At 51.6% G+C, this 23,450-nt stretch overlaps 1 protein-coding gene and 1 long non-coding RNA gene across 5 annotated transcripts in view; one reads left to right on the top strand and one right to left on the bottom strand.

Moving 5' to 3' along the window:
• The window catches only part of WDR25 (WD repeat domain 25), a 148,950-nt gene that overhangs the window by 11,168 nt on the left and 114,332 nt on the right, over window positions 1–23,450 (top strand). Inside the window, exon 1 of one of the 4 annotated variants that reach the window (XM_086365128.1) lies at window positions 8,216–8,356. The exons of the other annotated variants lie outside the window; for them this stretch is intronic. Within the exon in view, the coding sequence (XP_086221254.1) occupies window positions 8,231–8,356 (126 nt within the window). The 5' untranslated portion in view covers window positions 8,216–8,230. Of the gene's footprint in view, window positions 1–8,215; window positions 8,357–23,450 lie in introns of those variants that run through there. 4 annotated transcript variants of the gene reach the window in all.
• LOC147348999 (uncharacterized) lies at window positions 12,294–15,978 on the bottom strand. The gene is made up of 2 exons (XR_015150295.1): window positions 13,376–15,978; window positions 12,294–13,256 (listed from the first exon to the last, which is right to left on the bottom strand). It is a non-coding gene; the product is annotated as an uncharacterized LOC147348999 (long non-coding RNA).

The raw sequence follows: 23,450 nt of genomic DNA, 5'->3' as shown, positions 1-23,450 counted from the left end.
CTTAACCATTGGCCGCCAGGGAAGTCTCCCCCCACCCACCTTTTCTGGTTAAAGTTTGCCAGAGTGCCTTCTTGTCCCCAACCTGGTCAGGAGGGCTGGGGTCACAGGACTTGGATTCTGACTGTCCCTCTGCTGCCGACTGGCTGTGTGATCTCACCTTCTCTGAGCCTCAAGCTCTGTATGTAAAGTGGACCCAAGGATGCATAACCTGTTGGGTTTTTGTGAAAAAATAAGTGATGTTGGCTCTGAATGACCTGGTGTGACTCCCGGCTCTTGGCGGGCACTCACTGGGGGCTCACTCTTGCCCTCTCTGGAAATGCTCTCCCTTCCTCACCATGCCACGGTATCTCATGCCAGTGACCCGGCCGTGGAACTGTGCCTGCTACACCTTGTGGATTTTTAAGCTTCTTGAGCAGGGGAACTGTGTGGAATCTGTTTTTACATTCTCCATAGCAGCTGACACTAGGTTTTGTACCTGTTAAGTGATCAAAAAAGATTGAAAACGTTTTTTGGATTTTCCTTCCAGCCTTTGGGGAGAGGAGTCGTCTTTAAAGTGCACACATGCTCTTTGCCACTAGGGGGCACAGTAAGACAGGGTGAGTCGCTCTCCCAAGCTTCTAGAACGTGGAAGAATCCTTGATTCAAGGTAACATTTACTGAAATACGGTTTATTTTCTGATCAGGAGGAAAGAACACAACACAATCCATCTGATAAAGAACGTGGAGTGCCAGTTCCTTCATCTCCTTAAAAACGTAGCCTCAGAATTCATAAATTTCAATTGGGCACGTTACAGCAGAAAGATACTCATTTTAATATGTTCTAAATGTTCTGTGAGCTGTAAAATATGCTTGTATTAGTTTTGAAAAATTTACAGCTAGAGAAATTGAGTAAAACAAAACAGTGACGTGTAACTCCGACCGATGCTCCGCTTTCTCTCCTGCCCGCCCTCCGGCCCCGCCCCCGTGCCTCTGTTCTCCACGGCTGTGGTCCCAGCACAGATACCCTCCTGTGCGCTCTGTCCATTTCCCTGTGTCCTCGTTTGGCTCAACAAGCTTGAATACCCACTGCATGTTAAGGTAGAATTCAGACTTTGAGGCCCTTTTTTGAAGGGAAAAGTACAAGCGTGTTGTGTTTTTGACCAAACTTGGGCAGCCCTGATTGGCAGCCCCCCTGGCAGAGCCCTCTGCCAGACACTGGGAAGACCCCCAGAGGCATCCGGGCGTGTTTCTTGCTGCCTGGGACCGACTTTGAAATGCAGAAAGCAGGAAGGGGGAAGGCGAAAGCAGAGATCCCTGACAGTCCTCTCCCCAGCCAGCAGCTCCTTAGCACAGGGCCCTCCCTGGTCGGGGCCAGCATGTCCCTGGTGTTTACTGCTTACGGCATCGGGCTGGTGCCCAGAGCGCACGTCTCAGTGATTTGGAGTCTGCGCCGCCCCCCACCCCCCCACGCCCTGTCTTTTGTGCCGGAGCATTTTTATGCCTCGTTAAAAACTTTCCCCAAACATGTTTTTTCTGACCGTCTTCAGGTTCCGAACTTTGTTTGCTCATTTCCGTGTTGCGTGCTGCCGTTTCCTGCTTTTGTTTTTCACATCGAGCTGCACTGAGCACGGCCCTGCGGCGGCGTGGGCTTTTCTGCTGCCTTCATGAAGCGAAAGTGGGCTTTGCCCCGCACCCAGTCTGCAGCTACAGCCCTGTGGGTGTTGCTGAGTAGACCCCGGTTAGGTGGGCCAGCCTCTGTGCCTTTGTTACAGGAGACTCCTGGGTTCCCGACCCCCACGCTGCCTGGTGGCTGTCTGACTTGGGGGAAAATCACCTAGCCTCTCTGATCCCGTTTTCTCACTGGTGAAATGGGGTAATGGCTGCCTGTTAGGTTGTTGCTGTCGGAGCAGGGGTGAGGAGATGCGGCCCAGGGCCTAGCAGCCGGCAGGGCTGAAGACAGGCTCCCGCACTCCCTGCCCCCGGGTCTGTTCATTAAAAAGCAACCGGAGGAGCGACGAGTCACCCCCAGTCCTCCGACTGGGTGCAGCTCTCGTTCTTGTGAATCTTTTCCTAGTCTGTCTATCGATAATGTATTTTTCAAGAGTTTCGATGTTACTGTTCCCGAGGTAGATACTTTTAAAATTTAAAAAGCTTTTGAGATTGTCTGTACCCAGCCATTCAGCCGCTCCCTTTTCATGCACTGCGCACTTGGAAGTTCCTCCTGGAGGGCTGGCTCCCTGTCTCCGAACTGCTGGCATCCGAGTGTCTCGTGGGTGAGAACAGGCCCAGCTGCGTCTGCCAGTCCGTGGGGTGTTTTTGTGTCTGAGCCTCCGACAGGGCGGTGGGTAGGGGGGCAGTGTCATCATCATGCCCGAGGAAACCCAGGAGGGTGAGGGCTGGGCGGGCGTGCCCGCAAGGTCGGCCACAGACCCCTGCCTGTGGCACAGATGAGAGGGAGGGGAGAGCCGACCGTCCCGGGGTGCCCACCCCCCAACCAGGCACAGCCCTAGAGCCTCCAGCTCGTGTTCACAGCAGGTGTATGGGGCCAGTGCTGCTCTTCCTCCCATTTCATGGGTGAGGAAGTCGAGGCCCAGAGGTTAAGGGGTTTGTCCACACTCACACAGCTGGCCGTCAGGCTCCAGAGCCTGAGCGTACAGAGCCAGAGAGCCTGCTCTGCTGCTCTGCCTCTGAGAATAAAGGACGGAAAAGCAGACCCCGTCTCCCGGGTGGTCCCCCAGCACTGTCCAGCCTCAGAGCCTTATGGTTCCCGTAAAAGGGGCATGAGGAGATGAGGTGATTTCTGCGGGGGCTTGGATTTGCATTTTTATGTATTACAGGACCCCGCTGATTTATCATTGTTAGCGTATCTGATTATATTAAGGTGTCTTAGATGTGCTTTGTAGAAAGTAATATATCTCAGATTCAAAGACAAGGAATTTATGGATTCAAGTGCCAGAGTGAGGGTTTTTATTTCAGTTTTAGAAGAATTATTCTTGATGGATTTTACAAAATGAGATTGAGAAATGATTTGATGTGTAGAGTGAGGAGTCTCGGGGCATTATGTAGATGATTGGCAATTTATTCCGAGCACGAGGCCAATCTATTGGAAACGAGAGCCGCACAGCTGGGAAGGAGGGCTGGGCTGCGGCGGTGGGCGTCTGGTATTCGGGGGCTGAACAGTTAACAGCGCGTCGCTGGTAATTAGGTGAAGGAGAGGAGAGAATGGGTGGTGTGTGGGTGCCTGTGTGTGTGTGCGTGCACACTCGTAGAGATCATCTCTTCCATCTGCACTTGACGGAAGCCCAGAGAGGGGAACACACTTGCGCGGGGGCACACAGCGGGGTCAGGTGTAGGAAGCGTTCAGCCACCTCCCTCTCTGCACCCTGTGTCTGCGGTTCTCTGTTCCCACCCTTGGAGTGTTCTCCTTCCAGGGAGAGTTCACCACCATCTCAGTGATCACAGGGCGGAGAGCAAGGGCTTCAGGCTGGTCGAGCCAGCAGGGCTGCCGAGCCTCCAGGAAGAGCTGTGATTCCGGGCTGGAACCCTCTCCTCGTGGGAAGTGAAGTTTTGACACTCTTCTCCCCCATATGAAAGCTGCGACGTTTCTGAGGCCAACAAATGAGACATTTCCCACTTCTCCTGTGCTTGCCAGAAGGGCCTTGTAAGCTTATGCCTGCCTCACAGGAAAAAAACCCTGGGTTGAAAGAGGAATAAGAAAGAAAATTGTGGCAGAGCCCAAGCTGTGCTTTCTGCTCTTGGAGAACTTCATTCGGTTTAGACTTAAACAGCTCGGTGTCCCTGGTGCCGATGCTGACGGGAGAAAACAGCTCCGTGTGAAGGTGCAGCCTCTGTCCTTGGGGAACCAGCCTCATCCAGGCCCAACCCACGTCATTAAGGGAAGAATAGAGCAATTGGGGAAAATGCTTTTAATGTAATTGAAAAATGCAGATTGCAAAATTGGCACACTTAGGAGTTGAGCCTAGCAAATTATTTCTTGCTGCTTTTAAAACTTGGACCCAGAAGACTCTTAAAAGGCCCCTGTCTCGTGCCCAGGGATGGCATTGTCCTTTTCCTTTAAAGAAAAAAAAAAATGACAGAAATTTAAGAGGTAACCGTAGACCCTCTGCTCAGACATAGCGACTGCGAACATTCTACCGGTAGTGCGTCCAGCCTTTTTCCCACGTGCGTCAACCGATTTTAATCATACCCCTAGGTACTTTATTTTTGTAACCAGCAATTAAAAATTCCATGGAGGTCATTTCCTCTCCCAGTCGCTAGTATTTTTATCCCTGAAAAGAAGGAGTGGGTAAGTCACTCCAATCAATCCTCTCCCCCCAACCCCTGCTTCTGCCGTCTGGCGCCTCTCCCAGACAGACGGACGCGGCCCTAGCGAAGACCCCGGGAACTGGGGGAGCTGGGCAGGATGCGGGGACCAGAGCCCTGGACTGAGGCCAGCGGGGTCGGCCCAGCGCCCCTGGAAGCTTTCCTTCACATGGCTTCCCTTTGGCCAGCTTCCCGAAGTTTCTTTATGAGATAAGAGAGAGCAGGCATGCCTCACTACCCCCCCCTGCTCACCCCCACCCAAGATGCCCTGACCCGTTAGCTCCGCTTGGCCAGGGCTCCTGGAGCTGATCCAGGCCCGGCCTCCCTCCCGAGGATGAGACGTGCGGACCTCGGCGCTTCCCAGGGAACAGGGGCCGCTCAGAGATATCGAGAGCCCCCGGGGCTGTTGCCTGGCAAGGGCTCTGACTCTGGCACTCTGATTAATTGGATTATCTGGGTGTTTCTGGATTGAGCTTCTAATGTTTTTATATCTAGTTTTCTACTGCTTTGCCTTCCTGTTTTATTTTTTCTGGGGGACACTCTCCTGCACTTTTATCTTTTCAGTCCTTACCCACCAGCCCCCCCACCTGCTTGCGATTTTGTTATCTCTGCTGTTCTATGCGTGAGCTTTTTCCTCCATGTACTCAGAGAAGTGTTCCCTTCTATCCTCTTTTTACATTCCAAGGGTTGTTTCTTGTTTTCTGGATATTCCTTTCTAATCCTGTTTACAGTAGATTATTTTTATTGCCTACTGATAAGGTCTTTTCCTGGCTGAGTTCTTTGAAAGTTTGCCGAAAACGCTCCTGTCTGTCTCCAGCCCCTTGTCTTCTTGTTCCGGCGTCTGTGATTACGTGAGAAACATTCTGCTGTTTATTCTGATTCAGGAGGGAGAACCTGAAAAAGCTGATGTGACTCTGTGTGTGTGTGTGTGTGAGTGTGTGTGTGTGTGTGTGACGGTGAGGATGTTACAGAATGATGAGGTAGGCTAGACCCCCGAATGTCCACATCTCCGCTGATTGTCTCTCGGCCGGGTCAGGAACCTCCCGGCCCCTGTGATGCGCTCAGCCCCTGCGTCCTGGCTGAGTGGAGGCTGGGGCCTCTGTTTAGCACGCACGCTTCACTCCGGGGCCGTCCACCAGCTGGTTTTCTCACTCGCGTGCCGTGCACGTCTTTCCCTCTAAGCGCCCAGGTCCACGTCCTTCTTTTGAGGGGCTCCGTAGCCTTCCGCTCGTGGCCCACGCCACCACTTCTTGTGGAGACGTGATTGCGTCTCTTCACCCTCGACAGCACTAAAATGATTACAACAGTGGCTAAGCGAGGGGTATATTGTTTGAGAACCAAACGAGTTCATTTACCGGCGGCTCTCTTAGAACGGAGCCTGGCACCTCGTGAATGCTGAATAAGTGTTTGTGGTTCTCACCCATTAATCTCCTGGAGTCTTGGCATTTCTCTTACCCGAGCAATTTACATGCTAACAATACTGACCCGTCATCATAACCTGCCCCCTCCCCTCACCGTGTGTTGTTTGACTTTAGTATCTCATTACTTATTTTTTGGTCCTGGACCTAACATTATTTTATGGTCCAGTCTGAGGGCCTCTCCCTTTGTAATTGTCCCCTGGCCTTGGAGCGTGTCCCTCCCCCTCGTCCCAGGTACTGAGGAACAGTCGCCTATATTCGACCTTCATCTTGCAGTGATTAGCGGGAGCCACTTTCAGTTCTCATCATCTCTCCCCGGCTCCCTGCGGGCCCGGGCAGGCAGCGCGGGTGATGGATGTGCGCTGGGTGCCAGGGATCGACGGCACGCAGGGAGCCGCCGCACCCCACGCCGATGCCCGCCACCTACGGTTTAAAATGACCTTCTTACCATTGGCTGGTTCCGCAGGGCACAGATACAGCACAGCCACCCAAACCATTCCTCAAAAAAGAAATGTTGTTTCTGACCATAAAAGAAATACACACACACTATGGAAAAAAAACGACAAAAACAGGAAGGCATAAAGAAAACAATTGCCCATTGTCTTTCTACCCAGAAGCAATGACTGCAGACGTTTTAGTCTATTTCCATCTACTCTTCAAAAAAAAAAACAACCCTGTTGAATTCCAACTGTGGGTATAATTTTAAACCCCCCGCCCCCCTGACAGCAGCAGCTTTTAATGGTGTTTATTGCAGTGGCGTTGAGTGTGTCTGCAAGCCCCTGGGGGTCCTTGAGACCCTCTCATGGGTCTACAGGGTGAAAATCATTTTCATAATAACACCTAGAAGTTCCTTGCCTTTTCACTCTCGTACTCTCATGAGTGTACGTGGAGTGTCCAGAGGCTCGGGTATGTGTGCTGTTGCAGTCGATTAAATACAGAAGCAGTTATGAGAGCGCAGCTGTCTTGCATTAAGCCAGCCATTAACGAGATAGCAAAAATGTAAACAGTTCTTGCTCACTCGTTAATTTTTTATCTTGGAAGACAGTTATTTTTCATAAGAAGTATGTTATCTATGTTAACATGTAGCAGCTTTATTATTGTTCCTTTTACATAAATTAATAAGTATTTTTCTATGTCCTTGTTATAATTTTTAATATGCTAAATGTGGAGGGGTGAACCGCGTGTAAACAGCAGCTCTTTGGAGCCTTCCCTGGCTTTCAGTTCAGTTTAGTCGCTGGGTCGTGTCTGACTCTCTGCGACCCCAAAGGTCCCTGACTTTAGAGAGCGTCAAAGGGACCGAAGAGTTTGTGAGCCGCGGTTTCACTCACATCTATAATTTCATGGGGGTAGGGGGGCTGTCTGTGTTGTTAAAGACAGTGCTGCCTCCCAGCTCGGATGTGCGCCTGCGGGTCAGCCCAGGCTCTGCCACCGCCTCCACACTGCTTGGTCGGCTTTCCAAACCGTGTGACCCCCGCGCGATCCTACAGGCTCCCAACCTCTCCTGGTCCCCCTTCCCCCTCCTCCTTGCCCCTCTGTTCTGCCCTTTACGAAGATGATGCGACAGCATTACAGGATGATGGGGGAAAATCTCCCAGTGCCAACCTAGACTAAGAGTATGATTATCCTTTTAACACCCTCCTGTCAGCTTGTGGCCCGCACGGGCCTGTGTGTTTCACGGGGCGCGCGTGCCATTGTGCAGCCCACTTCCCCACTTAACATTCTCTCCCAGTCATTCCCGCCGCAGTGCCACCGGCCGCCTCCACGTCTTTGGAGGGCCGTCAATTTCCACGGGTTCGGTGATGCTCTATCGAGTTGATTAACTGTAATTTACTTAGCTGTCCTCGGACACTTAGGTGGTTGCTAATTTTTGCTATTATAGCTAATGCTGAAGTGGTTATCTTCATGCATGGAACCTTTTCTGTCGGATTATTTCTTTCGGATTGATTCCCATAAATGGGACTGCTGGGTCAAAGGGTTGTACATTTCCATGGGTCCAGATACATCTCCTGTCAGATTGCTTTCCAAAAGGATTATACCAATTTGCACTGCCACTGCAAAGCCTGCGTAATAACCAACTATTTTGCTTAACTATCATGCCTAGAATTTTCCTTTGGAGCCCCAAGGGGGCAAAGGCCCTTATCTAAGTGGATGTGATCTATAATTATTTAGACTAACACCAAAATTGCTTTGAGAACATTTTTAACCTGCTGAGTCTAGGATTCTGATTCGCATACACGCTAGCATTAAAAGTTTCCCAAGTAGCAATTTTTCTCTCCCTGCTCGCAGTGTATTTACACAAGCCCCGGCAACCAGAGGGAAGACTCAAGAGCTTTTATAAACAGAAGTGGTCTCTTTTCTGAACTAGTTGAAGTGTTATTTTGAAAGGCACAAAAACACAAATTAAAACTCATTTTCATTGTCACCTTCGGGTAGAAAACTTGTTTGTTTTCTTCCCCCATCTCTCATCCTGTTCTTTGGCTCTCATTTCGAGTGTGTTCTGAAATGTCCTGATGCTCCGAGCCGGGCGGAGGGGGCCGGGCGGGAGGCGCGGGGCTGCCTTCCTGCGCCGGCAGGGGCCGCGGCAGGCAGGGGAAGGAGATATCTGCTCTGGGGCTCGCAGGGGCCCCTCAGCACAGGTGAGAAAGAACCTTCCAGCACTTGGAGCCGGGTCGCCACGGGAGCGGCTTCCTCAGGGGGGCGCTGAGGATTGGGAGGGTTCGGGGCAGGCTGGAGCCCGCACTGCTAGTGGGCAGGGAGGTCGCTGCAGGCTGGGCCGGGGGCTCCGAGGCCCCTTTCTTGGACGGGGGGTGCACAGCCCCTGGCTTGGTCCCGACCTGCGGTGCCCCTGGCCCCCGCGCCGGTTCCGGTTCCGAACGAAGCTGCGTGTCCTCCCGGGACTCGTCGGGGCTTCGGTGTTCTCATCTGTGAAATAATTACCTCACCGGGCTGTAAGGATCAGATGAGGTTAGACGTGTGAAACCACTTTGTAAACTCTAAACCCTTACAAATGGAAGGTATTATCAAGAACTCTAAGTCCGGGTTTATTCTGTAATTGCCTCCTAAGCCGCGTTCCTAAGCACGGGAGGCTTGCAATCCAATTTGCCTCCAGTTGCCTTGATTCGCTGAACAAATAATCCGGCGTGCGCCCACCGACAGCAGCGGGCTGCTCCGGGCACCTGGGCCGCCCGGGACGTGCTTGCCTATTTTCCGGCTCAGCAGCGTGACGTTGGCCGCTCGTAGTTGGGGTGTTGACCTGGGGGCGGCACAGCCCGCGAGCCAGGCCTTCTGGACTCGCTGCTCCGTGGCCGGGGGCCTTGCTCAGGCCTTGTTTGGGGCTGTGTCAGCAGTGTGAGCAGCGAGGGCCCCGGAAGGGGCCTGGGTGTCAGAGTGCATGAGTGGCCCCTCCGGGTCTGTATCGGGAGACCTGCTTCCCCCATTGCATTCTTCTGCTGGGCGTCTGTCCAGCCATCGATTGAACGCTGGCTCTCTACAGGCTCAGAGGGGACCAGACACCCTTGTTGTCAAGAAGGCTCGTGGGGGATAGGTGTCAAAACAGACTGACGGTGTGACGGGCCCAGGGCCCACCGGTGTTGGGGAGCGGGGTGGCTCTGTTGGGGTCGGGGCAGAGGACCAGCCAGGCTTCAGGGAAGGACACGCTTGAGCTGGGTCTCAGGATGGATGACACGGGGGTGCTGGGTGCTGTGCTGGTCTGTGGGGCGGGGGACGGGTCTGGGCAGTGTTGGGGCCTAGCGGAGGTAGCTGGGTAGGGGGGTCTCTTGTGAGCTTTAGGCCTGGACAGTCAGTGGCAAGAGGCTGGCTGGGCCTGCCCCGCACTGGGTTTTTGCATCTTAATGACCCCCAGCTGGGTCATAGGGCAATCAGCTAAGCTCAGGTCCCACTGCAGTGGGGGTGGGGGGTGTCCACCCTGTCCCTGTGCGTTCTTTGTGGCTTTGGGTAAGTTATATAACTCTTGGGACCCCAGATTCTCCATTAGTAAAGCAGGATAATCATAGCATCCATCTCAGTCTGACGATGAAACAAGAAAACTCATGGAAAACTCTTTGAGAGCATACAGCAGGCGCTCCCTAATGTTGGCTGGCACCGTTGTTAGCCCCATCTTTATGCCCATTTTACAGATGAGAAAACTGAGCAGAGAGGGGTGCTGAAAGATGTGTAGCTCCCCAGCACAGGGCTGGTGTTTGAGCTCCCTTCTTTCTGCTTCTGCATTCTGGGGTTGTTCCCTGTCCACTTCTTGCTTGGGAACTCCGGAAAGTAGTTGTGTGGGTGTGGGTGTGTGGGTGTGTGGGTGGGGTGGTGGTACGGGGGCAGAGTGGGGCAGGGGGGCAAGGCCCTTAATCGTTATGAGTCCTTTACTTGTTTGGTTTTGTTTTGTTCTTGGGCCATACCCTGCGGCATGTGGAACTTCCCTGACATGGGATCGAACCTGTGCCCCCTACATTGGAAGCACAGAGTCTTAGCCATTGGACCACCAAGGAAGTCCTCTTTGTGAGCCTTAACTAGTTCCTCTGTGAAATGAGAAGACTCTTCAGAGTACATCATGAGAAATGCTGGGCTGGAGAAGCACAAGCTGGAATCAAGATTGCCGGGAGAAATATCAATAACCTCAGACATGCAGATGACACCACCCTTATGGCAGAAAGTGAAGAGCAACTAAAAAGCCTCTTGATGAAAGTGAAAGAGGAGAGTGTAAAAGTTGGCTTAAAGTTCAACATTCAGAAAACGAAGATCATGGCATCTGGTCTCATCACTTCATGGGAATTAGATGGGGAAACAGTGGAAACAGTGTCAGACTTTATTTTTCTGGGCTCCAAAATCACTGCAGATGGTGATTGCAGCCATGAAATTAAAAGACGCTTACTCCTTGGAAGGAAAGTTATGACCAACCTAGATAACATATTAAAAAGCAGAGACATTACTTTGCCAACAAAAGTCCATCTAGTCAAGGCTATGGTTTTTCCAGTAGTCATGTATGGATGTGAGAGTTGGACTGTGAAGAAGGCTGAGCACTGAAGAATTGATACTTTTGAACTGTGTTGTTGGAGAAGACTCTTGAGAGTCCCTTGGATTGCAAGGAGATCCAACCAGTCCATTCTAAAGGAGATCAGCCCTGGGTGTTCTTTGGAAGGACTGATGCTAAAGCTGAAACTCCAATGCTTTGGCCACCTCTTGCGAAGAGTTGACTTATTGGAAGACTTATTGGAAGACATCAGAGTAAAGACTCTGATGCTGGGAGGGATTGGGGGCAGGAGGAGAAGGGGACGACAGAGGATGAGATGGCTGGATGGCATCACTGACTCAATGGACGTGAGTCTGAGTGAACTCTGGGAGTTGGTGATGGACAGGGAGGCCTGGCGTGCTGCAATTCATGGGGTCTCAAAGAGTCGGACACGACTGGGCAGCTGAACTGAACTGAACTGATGTAAATTCCGTAATGGCAGGGAATTTATTTTCTTCCTTTGTTGTATCTCCCCTTTAGGAAGAGGGCTGAACACAGAGTAGGTGCTTTAAGAACACCTGGGAATGAATGAATAACACCTACTCAGTCCCACACCCTAGTGGGCCCCTTGGATCTTGGGGACACGGAGACTCTCGGAGGTGGTCTTGTCTACAGACCTCGATGCCCTCCACACCTCTGATCTGAGCAGGAAGCGCTCCGGTGGAGGCGGCCGGGCTGGGGAAGAGTCTTCGAAGACCAGAGTGGAGCTGGAAACTAAGTCAGAGTGAGGCTTGCTCTCCATCCATCGGGATGTTTGTGTTTCCACTCTCGGGTAACGTGTCCGGGCCGATGCTCGCAGCCTGTGCATTTGTTTATTTGTTATTTATTTATAAATTGTAAATCCAGAAAAGATTTGAGGAGGCTTACAATAAAAGACACACACATGGTGAAGCTGTTAAGACAGAACAGACCATGAAAAGCCACCCTGGCAGGAGAAGCAGGCTCATAAATCAAGCTCAGAGCCCAGCGCCGCTGCGGGGCCGGCCAGGCTCTGCATATGCTCACGGCTGCCGGGCGGGGGCGCGGGCTGCCCAGGCTTGCTGCCTGAGCCTGTCGCCACGGCGAGCGGCCCTGCCTGGGTATGTGGTCTGGGCGCTGGCAGTGCCAGGGCAGGCGTTTTCCCCCAGGGCCTTGGCCGCCCTGCGGTAAGATTGGAGGGTCAGAGCGGAGGCCCTGGGCAGTCATGTGGGGTCAGTCTGAGGAGCTGCCATGCTCTCCCGGGGCCCCTGGGCCGACCGCCTGGGCTGCCCCTCGCTTTTCTGCACCTCAGTTACCCTCCTACCAAGTGGTGCCAAGACTCAGCAGACTGTTGTAAGGCCTTAGCGTGTGGCCTGAGACCTGGCCCTTGGCGAGCACAGTTGTTGTGGATCTGACCTGTGTGGGCTGTGATTCCCGGGGCTAAGTGTGGTCCTGGGCAGGTCCTCACCCAGGTTCAGAGGAGGCCCCGCCGGAGGGGGTGGCAGGCCGGGGTGCCCCCGGCTCCGTCCGTACTGACGCTGTGGACACTGAGCCTGGCCTGTTCATTATTGCTTATAAACACTCAAGGAGTTCGAAGCGAAGAGAACATACTTTTTAATTATTTCCCTGCTTGTCTCCAGCTATGCTGTTGTCAAGGAAACTGAAACCTTTGAAAAGCTTTTCAGCTTCCCGGTTGGAAGAGGATACTCGCGTAGGGCTCATGTTGTCTGTGGAAATGGACCCGTCATTCTGTAACAAAATCTGTTTCTCTTAAAAGGGCTTGCTGCTTTTGCGTCTCACAAATAGAATGTTTTTGACCCTTTCACAGAAGATGGAAGGTTTTATACTGGTATTTTCTCTTTTAAAAGAGTTGCCCTCATTCTTGACTCCCAAGTCTTTCATTCATTGAGCATCTGTTGCAAGACCTGGGTGCTGGAGGTGAGCGTGGATACAGGGCTGAATTCAGCATCTCACCCTTCCTTGAAAGACGCTCGGTCTCTTTGGGAAAAAAATACAGGTGGACATGTACTTCCATTCCATCATAACTGCTCTGGTGGGTGGAGGAGAAGGTACCCCCGGGGCACACAGGATAGCCCTGGAGGGGGTGCCGTTTCTGTGAGAGTCATGTGGGGTCTTAGAGGATACACAGAAGTCGTTCCGCAGCAAAGAGGTGGAAGTGCATTGGGGAAGAGGGAATAGACCACGTGAAGACTGGAAAGCATGGAGGAACATGCAGACTGCAAGGCTGTCAGCAGGGCTGGTGGGTTGGACCCAGAGAGCTGGGGAGCGAGGCTCTCTGGAGAAGACATGGGAGGCAGGAAGTCAGGAGTGCGGCGTGTGAAGAGGCTGTAAAGGCAGGTTCTTGCAAGCCTCTCCGTTTCTGCGGATCAGAGCCCTTGCCCCTCGGTGCACGGGGCCCGTCTCTCCCTGCATCCCAGTTCCAGAGCACAGCGGCAGTACTAACACTTTCCGAGTTTAATGATTCACTTTTGTTGCAGGAGCCCAGCTTTCGCTGTAATGTTTCAGCCAGCCTTCCAGTGAAACTTTACGATAGTTAAACCCTATCAAGGGCATTGGTTTTATATGAAAAAGATAAATCACTGTTAGAAAAGCAGGAGTCTTACTTTAAAAACAGCCCTTGTTGTTGTTCTTTTAAAACTTAAAATAATTTTAGACTTACAGAAGAGTCGTGCATGTAATTCAGAGAGTTCCGAGGTTCCCGTCTGCAAGCTTCCCCGGCATCTTATACAACCCTGATGCGTTTGCCAAGACCAACATGTTAACATCAATGTAACTACATTTGCTAAGCTGTAGACTTTGTTCAGATTTCACCAGTTTTCCCCCTAGTGTCCTTCTCTATTTTAGGATCCAACCCAGGATTGCAGGTTGCATTTAGAGCTCTTGTAATTTTTACTTGTTAATTATTGCTTTTTTTGGGGGGGGGCAGGGAGTGGACTGAATCTTGTCCTGGCCACTTATTCTGAGCTCCTTGTACTGAGGACCGCCCCTGACCTCCAGACCTGGCTGGCAGCCCATGTTAGGGCCCTACAGCCAGGCTCTGGCTGGACACATTTTGGTTTTCAAGACCCGTCTCGTCGTGCAGCCGCGAGCAGGACCAGCAGGTTTGCCTGCTAATGAGGCTCCACAAACGCGCTCGCTTTATCAGGCGCCAGTGGGGCTGCGTCCTAATGGTTGCAGGTTAGTGATAACAGGTCTCCCGGGCCTTTGCTTTTCTCTTCCCTTTTTTCCCTTCTGGATTTAACCCAGCCAGACCTCTGGGCGGATGTTGACGTTACTGAGAGTTTGGAGTCAGACCTCTCACCACATTCACGTTCCGGCACAGCTTTCCTGGGGTTTATCAGATAATTGAGTGTGTCTTGAGGCAGCAACCGGGAGTTGAAATGGGTTACATTTAACAAGTGGAACCAGGAGGCTCTTTGCATGCAGATAGAAGTGCACCTGTGGGTGGTTTGGCCTGACCGATGTCCCGCGTCTCCTCTTCCTGCCCCTCCCCTCCCCTCCTTTCTTTCTCATCTCTTTCTGTACTTTTCCCCTGCCTTCCTCCACGTCCCGTCCTCGGCTGCCCTCTTCCTAGCTTTTCCTCCTCTCTACCCCCCCGCTTCCTCCTGCCTCTCCCCCCTCCAGTTTCCTCCTCCTTTCTGTGACAGGCCAGTGAAACTGTTGCCACGGAAACAGGAGCCCCAGCAGAAGCTCTGCTCTGCGGTCCGGATGCTTCTAACGATGATGACGCAGATAATGTTGAGTTCTAGAATCAGCTGAGCCCCCGGCCTGTGGCCTCCAGAGCCCCTTCATTTTCCAAAGGCCAAGCTAGTGCCATGGCTCATAAATCTGTTCAGTAGATGGCCATTTTTGATATGGCAATTTCTAAATTTGAGTAATCCATTTTCCCATGGCTCCAGAAGACTAGTTGCAACCCATGTGAAAAATCCTTGGCTGAATTTACTTAACGGGGCGGGGAGCGGGGGCGGAAATCACAGGGGAAAGAGAGGTAGTGGGGGGGGAGTGGCCAGGTTCCCAGGGTGACTTTTAGGTTCCGCTTGGGAAGCGGGTGCGCCACACTAGTTGCGTTCCTGGCATGGATGGCTGACTGCTCTTCCAGAAGGTTGGGAGAAAGAGAAATGTAGTTGGGGCCTTAAAAAAAAAAGTCTAATACTCAGTTTCACTTGACAAATGTTCATCGAGGACTGGCCAGTTCCAGGACAGGTGCTGCTCCCCTGGAGAAGCCCGTGCTTGAGCAACAGAGTGTGTATGTGTATGTGTGCATGTGCGCACGTGTGCACACACACACCCCGCACATGCTTTACTGCAGAGTCACATGCCCTGCTGTTTGTCATAGCAGTCCAGTGGGTCTGGCTATTGTCACTTCTGTGGAGTGGCGTGTGTGTGTGTGCGTGTGTGCTCGTGTACACACACATGCCTCACTGCAGAGTCACATGCCCTGGTATTTGTCTTAGCAGTCCAGTGGGGCCAGCTGTTGGCAGTTCTGTGGCGTGGCCTGCATGCCCGCACGTTAAGTAGGCTTCGTGGTCTCCCCCCAGCGCCCAGAGGACTCCGTGGAGCTGGTGTTTATAGTGATGGCACTGTCGCTCCGTTCTGTTTGTTCAGGGTCTGACTTAGGCCCAGCTTGTTGGCATTAGCTTGGACTTGGAGTTTTGCCATCCAGCCAATACCAGCTAATAGCCCAGCAGGGGAGACTTAGTTCATGGATTACATTTAAGTTAGTACTTATTCCCAAAGGTAACTTTGCTTAATAAAAACCTTAAGCCTTTATTACTGTGCTTATGGGTATCTTAGCTCCAGGGTGTAAAAATAAGACTTATAAAATCCAAACATTATTTGTGGAAATGCAAAATCATTTTCATTAATAGAGGGTGTGATAAAAAGCAAAAGGCGCTTCCCGTTGGTGCCTAAATGGTCTTGCTGCACTTGGGTCTTTTTATTTTCATAGTCATTTCGAGCTTATTTAAATATCGTCCTTTCAGCAGTGACTTTTAAAGGAAGGGAGCTTTGGTGTGTGAATAACTTTACAGCAGCCCGCAGTACCTGCAGCCAGTTGCTGTAGCTTAAGTTGATAATGTACCCCACACAGCAGTCGCTAATGGATGATAATCTGGAGTGTTTTTGTTATTGTTGTTTTTATTTTAGAAGAAAGGTTTGAAATTAGCATAGTAACTCTCTGTGGGATCTTTGCAAATAAAAGAATATTCACGTTAAAAACAACTTTCAGGAAAGATGTATGGTAATGAATAAAACATCAGTGAGTGAAAATAAGCGTGTTTAATTATTCAAGTAGAAGTAGTAATTTAAACTAATTATTGCTTGCGGATTTCATAATTCAGTTTTTGTCTTGCAATAATATTTCCTCTGGGCCTCCGGGGCGCGTCGGCGGCTGCTCCCGTTCCCGGGGTGGGGGGGAGGTCCCCCTCCCTCCTGTACGCAGCCCCTGCTCCTCCGAGGATCTACGTGGCTTCCTTGGTGGCCTCGGGGTGGGTAGTTAAACAGTACCCCTCCTTGTGCTGCTTAACTAAACACTCCTTGCTTATTACTTTTTCCCGTTGCTTCAGGGGGTCTCAGTCCAGTCCTGCCTGTGAGCCCTAAGTGTCATGGGGGCAAGACCCCTCTCCTTCCTGCAATGTCTTTGCCTTCTCTGCACCACCCCCATAGCCCAAGCCACGTCCCTGTGCCCCCCAGTTCCCCACGGGGCAGGTCCTTGCGCTTCTGGGCTGTCCCAAATTCCCTCTGCTGAATGGCCTTCCCTCACCCTCTGCCAGAATTGACCGTTCCTTCCTCCTCATCGCTCTTTACCAGTAGGCTCTTGTGGCCCATTAAAGACAAACAACCGAGGGGACTTCCCTGGCAGTTCAGTGGTCAAGACTCCACACTTGCACTGTAGCGGGGGTGCGGGTTCCATCCCTGGTCAGGGAAGGGAGAGCCCGCATGCTGTGCCAAAAACAATATTTTTTTTTGTTAGTTTACAAGTTTTTTGTTTCTCTAGCTTTTCATTTTGTTTCCGACTCTAAACGGGTTCGTAGAGAGGAGTTGGAGGGTATGGGAGAGGACAAGGAGCAGGGGGACAGTGACTCACTCGTAACTCGCACTCCGGGCTCTCTTCTCCTTCCTGAGATGCCCTCTGCCCTCTCAGCTCAGCGCATCCTCTGTATTCAGGCACCTGCCATTTCCCCCTGGAATTTGGGGTGTCATCTTAGTACAGACTCCTGGGAGGGGCTCCAGCTCACTCTCCTTGGTGCACCTTCCTGGGGTCTGACTGGCATTAGTCGGCGCTGGGGAAAGAGTAGTTAAGTGTCGGATGGGACTTGTGCTAGAGCGTGTGAGGCTTTTAAACCCGCTGATTCATGGGAGTTCCCTGGTGGTCCAGTGGGAAAGATTCCACGCTCCCACTGCAGAGGGCTGGGCTTCAGTCCCTGGTCAGGGAATTAGATCCCATATGGCGTGACTAGGAGGTCGCATCACCACAACTAAAGAACCCGTGTGCCGAAACTGAGACCCGGCACAGCCAAATAAAGGAAACGAAATAACAGCCCAGTGCTTCCTGCTGCTGCGGTGCACGCCTGCAGTGGCATGAGGCTAAGGAACCTCCGCCTGGTACACGCGTGCTGCCCCGGACAGGTCTTGACGATTCAGGTGATTTATTATTCTGCCTCCAAGAAAGTAAAGGGAGGAAAGCTTTCTCTTTGTAACTTCTTCTTCCCAAGTGCCCTCTGTCAAAAGGTAGTGACATCTGCTCTCCTGACAGATGACAGGCATTATTACCTTGGTATAATCATCCACCATTCCATCTCACGCTGAAAAGCTTTCCACCCATCACGTCAGGAAGGACAGCTTTTACTTAAGACACTCCCCCGCCCCTCACCTTTTCTTTGTTATTACTTTTTTTCCTAAGAAAACAATGCTGTGATCCTACAGGCATGATCTGGGTGAGCGAGCGACTCATTTCTCTGTGCAGTTATCTTTGTGGATGGGCACAGACAGGTGAGCCATGGGCGCGGAGTGCTGTGAGCCGGCTGTGGGGGGCCAGGGGCCCACGTGCGGGCCAGCGTGTACCAGCTGGGACCCTGAGCACGTCAGGCCAGATCTGGCTCTGATTTCGCATTGGGAAAACGGAGGCTTTGACGGCTCTCCAAGGCCTTTTTTAAGCTGGGTGGTGGTGTGATCTGCAGACTAACTTCGGCTAAATGAGAAAACGAGAGGATTATAGGTGTCACCCCAGCTCCTGTGGGCAGAGTTGCTGAAATGCGCTTTCCTGATTCTGAGTAGGTTTTCTCTCCATATGACCTCCCGAGGAAGCCACTGAGCAAGCAGGGAAGTTGCTAACACCTTCTGACCCCGTACCCCCACCACACGCAAATGCCCGGGGACTGGACCCGAGGCAGCAGCGTGGAGCGGGTCCTTCGCTCTCCAGGGAACTGACGGCTGAGTGTCACCGCATTTGTGACCTTTCTCACGAAGCTCGGCCTCCACAGCACAAGGACCCAAAAGATGGTTGTTGGGGTGAATGAAAATGTCTCCTGTGGATTGGATCTCATCTCCCTTGTTTGATTGTAAGCCTCCTCAGGAGGAAGAAACCATTTTCACTCATTGCATTAAAAAACAAACTTATTTTTAAGAGTAGAAATGTTGATTTGGCCAAAAGGTTTTGTTTGGGTTTTCCGTAAGATGGGATGGAAAAACCCAAATGAACTTTTTGGCCAACCCGATACATGAGTTTGGTGTAACATTAAAAAGAAATGGGTGAGCTGTTTTTTTATTTGTATTTTTTTTTTTAGTTTAAGTAAGGTAAAAAAAAAAAGGCAATTAAAAGAAATCAAGGCAGACAGAGGATGTACAGAACAAAACAGGTCTCCTCCTCTTGGCCACTGTGGTCCCAGGTCCACTGCTGTGGGCTGGGGGGGCCACTCCTCACTCATTTCTAGATCCTGGGGTGCACCTGCAGTCAGTCTGCAGCCTGACTGCAGAAGCAAACGGACGTGGGCTCAGTCGAATTCGAAGGACCCGGCTGCCTTTCCAACCAGAGCATGTGTGACCAGATACTGAGCGAGTGAATCGGAGGGAAAGGCTTCAGAGTCGTTGGGACCAGCGGGGCTCCTGGAAGAAGCTGGCCAAGCTGTTCCTTAGCTGTGCTCTCTCTCCGGGGCTTCGGGAAGATCGTCGGCCGCTCTCCCGTGTCATTCCACCGGCACACTTTTGCACATTCAGTGTGATGGCAGTCATGAGTGATGCCCGGAGCTTGGCACAGCTGTGGTAACTCCTGGTTCCTTCCCTGTGCTTAAAATTCAGGGTGGAGAATGAATATGCACCATTCTGCAACGATAATGTAAAATCAATGTGGAGGTGTGATTCCATTAATAGTTTGCTGATTAACTCAACTTTTTAGGAGCTCATTTGTTGCCCAGAGTGAAGCTGGCTGGAATGAAGTGGAATTAGAACGGCCAGCCTCCCCTTCTAATTGAAACGCACATAAAGTGCTCGGCCCTCAGACTTGCATCAAGATGATTGCAGCGATCAATATTCCAGTTTGCTTGGTTGGCAGCTTCCGGGGAATAGAGTGGATGACGGACCTAGGGAAGCATGAAGTTGATTCCCATTGGCCTGGTTTCTGGCTTGCCTGAGAAAGTGTCTTGGGGCACTGGGGGCCACGCTGGTGTGGACTTGACCATGGCTTGCATCTCGTACCACAAGAGCTCAAGGGGAGATTGACTTCCGGTGGGAGGACAAGTCTATTTGCTGAGACCCCACCACGTTCCTGGCTCAGTGCATGGCATCACACACATGCTTGCTCCTCCCCAAACCTTGAGATGTTGATGGCACCTCAGGCCCAGCTTGTTAGGGGAGCCCCAGGGCGTGCGCCGGGTGGACTCAGCAAGACGGTGGCAGCATTTGGGAGCGGAGTGAGTTAAGCTCAGACGACAAAGTTTTCAGAAGTCCTTCCAGGGAAAGATCGATGCCAGGCTGAGCCTGCAGTTAACATCTTAATACTACCAGGGAATGTGTGAGAGGTTAGGCAATGATGTATGCACAGCACTCAGACGTTTAATTTGCATTGTGTCCTATATTCCTGAGGAGTCGCTTTCAGATTCTTATTGATGTGTTCACATTTTGGGGGGTAATTGTTCTCCTTTGACATGAATAACCCTCCCCTCCTGTTGACTCTCAGGCCCACATACCTCTCCTGGTCCAGGAGGCAGTGAGGAAGAGCTTTTAATTCAAAGCCCTATTCATCTTCCTAAGTCAGGTGAGATGATGTTAGAAAGTCAGCTTGGCTCAGAGCAGCGAGGCTGGCCTCCTGGGCAGTGGGCGTGGGCAGGGCAGATGGCTGCCTTTCAGCTCCCGACTCCTGCTTCAGGGAGCCCTCGTTGGAAGCCAGTGCATTCCCAGGGCAGCTGCTGCTGGTGGCTGCTTATTACATGCAAATCAGAGAAACCTTTGAGGCCACGTGTACGCTAGGAGCTCTGCTATGTTCTTCCTAGAGGTTTTGGAGGCAGCTGTCCCCTAAAGATAAAATTACTAAGAGTAGGGACCACAGTCTCACAGTTTGGTGCCCAAACAGGCCCCGATGGCCAGTGTTGCTAGACTGAGTCTGGGTGCCAGAGACTGGAGTGGGGACAGAGGTGTGGCCCACCCCTCCCCTGAGAGCTCATGGTGTCTGGCCAGTGTCCAGACAGTTCTCATCAGGTGGGCTATAGGAGGGGCCCTTGGCTGGTGTAAACCAGGTGTTGGAGCAATGAGGAAGAGGGCAAGTCCTGACGGGGGTGGAGGGGACACTTGGGCTGGTCCTGGGGGTCGGGAGATGATTGGGGTGGGAGAGAAGCAGGGCAGGCTGAGGACCCTGGGGTATAGAGCAGAGATGCCCACACAGCAGGTGGTGAGGAAGGGTCTGGGGCGGGGAGCTGTGGACAGGGCAGTGACCTGTAGTGGGGGATCAGGGCTTTGTGGGGAATACTGGAGGACCTTGAGTTTTTCACATAAGCACTGGGAGCCTTGCGGGGTTTGTTTACTGCTGCGTGTGGAGTTGAGGGAAGCCCGCCTGCAGAGACCCCTTCTGAGACTCCGTGATCAATTAGACTATTAAGATGGAACAGATAGGGGAGGGTTGTGTCAACCCCAACCTCAGATAGCTTTACCCATTCCTTTATTGTAGACTCCCAAGATTTCAGTATAAATGTAATTAAAATTTAGGGGCTTAAAAATGCCTGCATTTACTGAAAACCCACTTATACATATATTGAGTTCCAATATTGCCTGGCCCTGTGTGGTGGCTGTTAGGGATGAAGAAGTCTGAGGTGTGGGGAGGTCAAGATCTCTCTGGAAGATTCCACAGAGCCCCCACCCCCAGTGCTGAATCTGTTCCTTCCGGTGCCCACCCCCTTCGCCCCCCGCCCCCAGTCTCTGAAGCCGAAGGCAGCCGGGGTGATGAGTGTTTACGCAGCCTGCACAGGGCTCGGTGACGCAGCAGAGCCGCAGAGCTGCTGGGTGACTCATCAGACCTTTCTAGACACCGTGGTATTTTGCTGCTCTGAAGGGACGAGAGCAATTAGCCGTTAACGCTGGCAGATGACGCTGGAAGAGTACAAAACCTTCCCTGCTTGTCTCCTCTGTGCCTCGGGTGTTTTCTTTTGCTTTTTTTTTTTAAAGCCATGTGAATTATTGTCTTTTTAATAATGTTTGTTTTCTTCTGATTATTAAAATAATGTATGCTTATCGTAGAAAACACATAAATGCATTAAATAGGAAATAAAATGCATGAATTATTTTTCCATTACAGTCTTATTAAGAGCGTTTTGCTTGTGCAAAGGAAATTCAGAGCACTAGAATTATTTTCTTAGAGGGGCCTGTTGAGATAACTCAGATCGTTGGTTTGCAACCTGTGCTTTGGCTGGGTGGGGGGAGCTCCAAGGGCTTCGTGGAAATTTGGGGGGGCTCCCTCCAGGGAGGGTGAGCTGGGGGGCTCCAGCACCTTCTCCCCCTGCCCCACCCCATAGCTCTGCATTATCTGTCTCATGACTGGGCTTCCTCACATGGCTGCCTTGGAGCAAATGGCTCTGTGACTTATCAGGCTGGGGGCTCAGTGATCTGGGTCCAGCCTGTCGTTTCACGAGCACGCTGTTTGAGCCCGGGGGGAGATGTGTCTGGCCTAAGGGGCCATGGGGGCTTGGGGCTCGTCTCCGTGGTTTGTGACTCCGCACTGCCTTTTAGAGTATGAATCACAGATGTTGGCAGGCTTGAATGTCGTTGTCGTAAGCTCTGTCGCCACGCAGAGACCCGCCCCCCCTTAGGAGGCATAGCAAGGGTCTCTGTGGAAGGCAGGGGAGACCTCGGAGCAGCTGGCGCTTGAAAAGATGTAAAGTAAAAGCCCCATCATTGCCGTTAGGCCCACAAAGGAGGAGAAATTGCTTCGGGTGATCCCTGGTTGTATGAATAATGAGAAGAAATTAAGTAAAGGCCGTGTTTCCTGACACTGATGTATTAGAACACGGAGTAACTTTCTACAGGAAATTGGAACAGGGATCCCTTTAAATTGAATTTGAAGCTGTGAATAGCAAGCCTACATTGGCCCTGCGTGTCCTAATGCAAGTGAAGGAAGCCGTTTGCCGGGTAAGAGTTAAGTACTTTAGGGATACAGGTTAATGTTGAGGCCAACATGGCGAAAGTTAATAAATTGCCTCTCCCGTGTATTTGTCTGTGAAGACGCCGAAGAGTAATTTGCTTCCCGCAGAGCCGCGCCAGATTCTCCACTTACTTTATTAGGTTTGTGGCCCAATACATTCGCTTCCTCTCATTGGTTTTGTTGATAATAATTACCCACCCCTTCTTCCATCTCCCCATGGATTGCTTTCGATTTTAATTGTTTGCAAGTAGCCGAAAAAAAGTTTACTATTTTAGAAAAGAAGTGTTTCAATATAAGAAGACTCCAGGCCAGAGCCCTTCTGGGCTTCCAGAAGGAGAGAATTAAAGCTCTGTTTTTCTGAGGATTCTGAGGATGGCAGCCACTGGGATCAGGAAAAGGGCCACCTCCATCACACGTGCGACAACCAACCCCTGGCTTCGGGAGCTCTCTGGGAACTGCTTCTTGGAGTTGGAGATGCCACAGGCCTCCCAGGGGAGGCTGGAGGCCACACACGCGGCCTCCACCACGCCGCGCTGCCGAGGCCCAGCTCCTGACCCTGCAGGCCCAGGGGAGACAGCCATTGGTAGAGGTAGCCACTGCCCACCAAGGGCCTGCAGGGGGCAGACCTCATGCCAGGGCTGCCCTGCCTAGCTCACAGCCTAATAAATTCATTCATTAACAAGGTCATTATATGTAGTGAAGTGCTATTTACTGGGAAATAGAGAAACATGGCCTGTGGGTACGGATGTGAGAGTTGGACCATAAGGCTGAGAGCTGAAGAACTGATGCTTTTGAGCTGTGGTGCTGGACAAGACTCTTGAGAGTCCCTTGGACAGGAAGGAGATCAAACCAGTCCATCCTAAAGGAAATCAACCCTGAATATTCATTGGAAGGACTGATGCTGAAGCTGAAGCTCCAATTCTTTGGCCACCTGACGTGAAGAGCCAACTCATTGGAAAAGACCCTGTTGCTGGGAAAGATGGAGGGCAGGAGGAGAAGGGGGTGACAGAGAATGAGATGGTTGGATGGACATGAGTTTGAGCAAACCCTGGGAGATAGCGAGGGACAGGGAATCCTGGCGGGCTGCAGTCTACGGGGTCACAAAGAGTTG

This window comes from Bos grunniens, chromosome 21 (genome assembly GCF_055505025.1).
Source record: "Bos grunniens cultivar Pamir isolate PY7600 chromosome 21, Bosgru_T2T1.0, whole genome shotgun sequence".
Lineage (NCBI taxonomy): Eukaryota > Metazoa > Chordata > Mammalia > Artiodactyla > Bovidae > Bos > Bos grunniens.
This window is presented reverse-complemented; position numbering and strand designations above follow the sequence as displayed.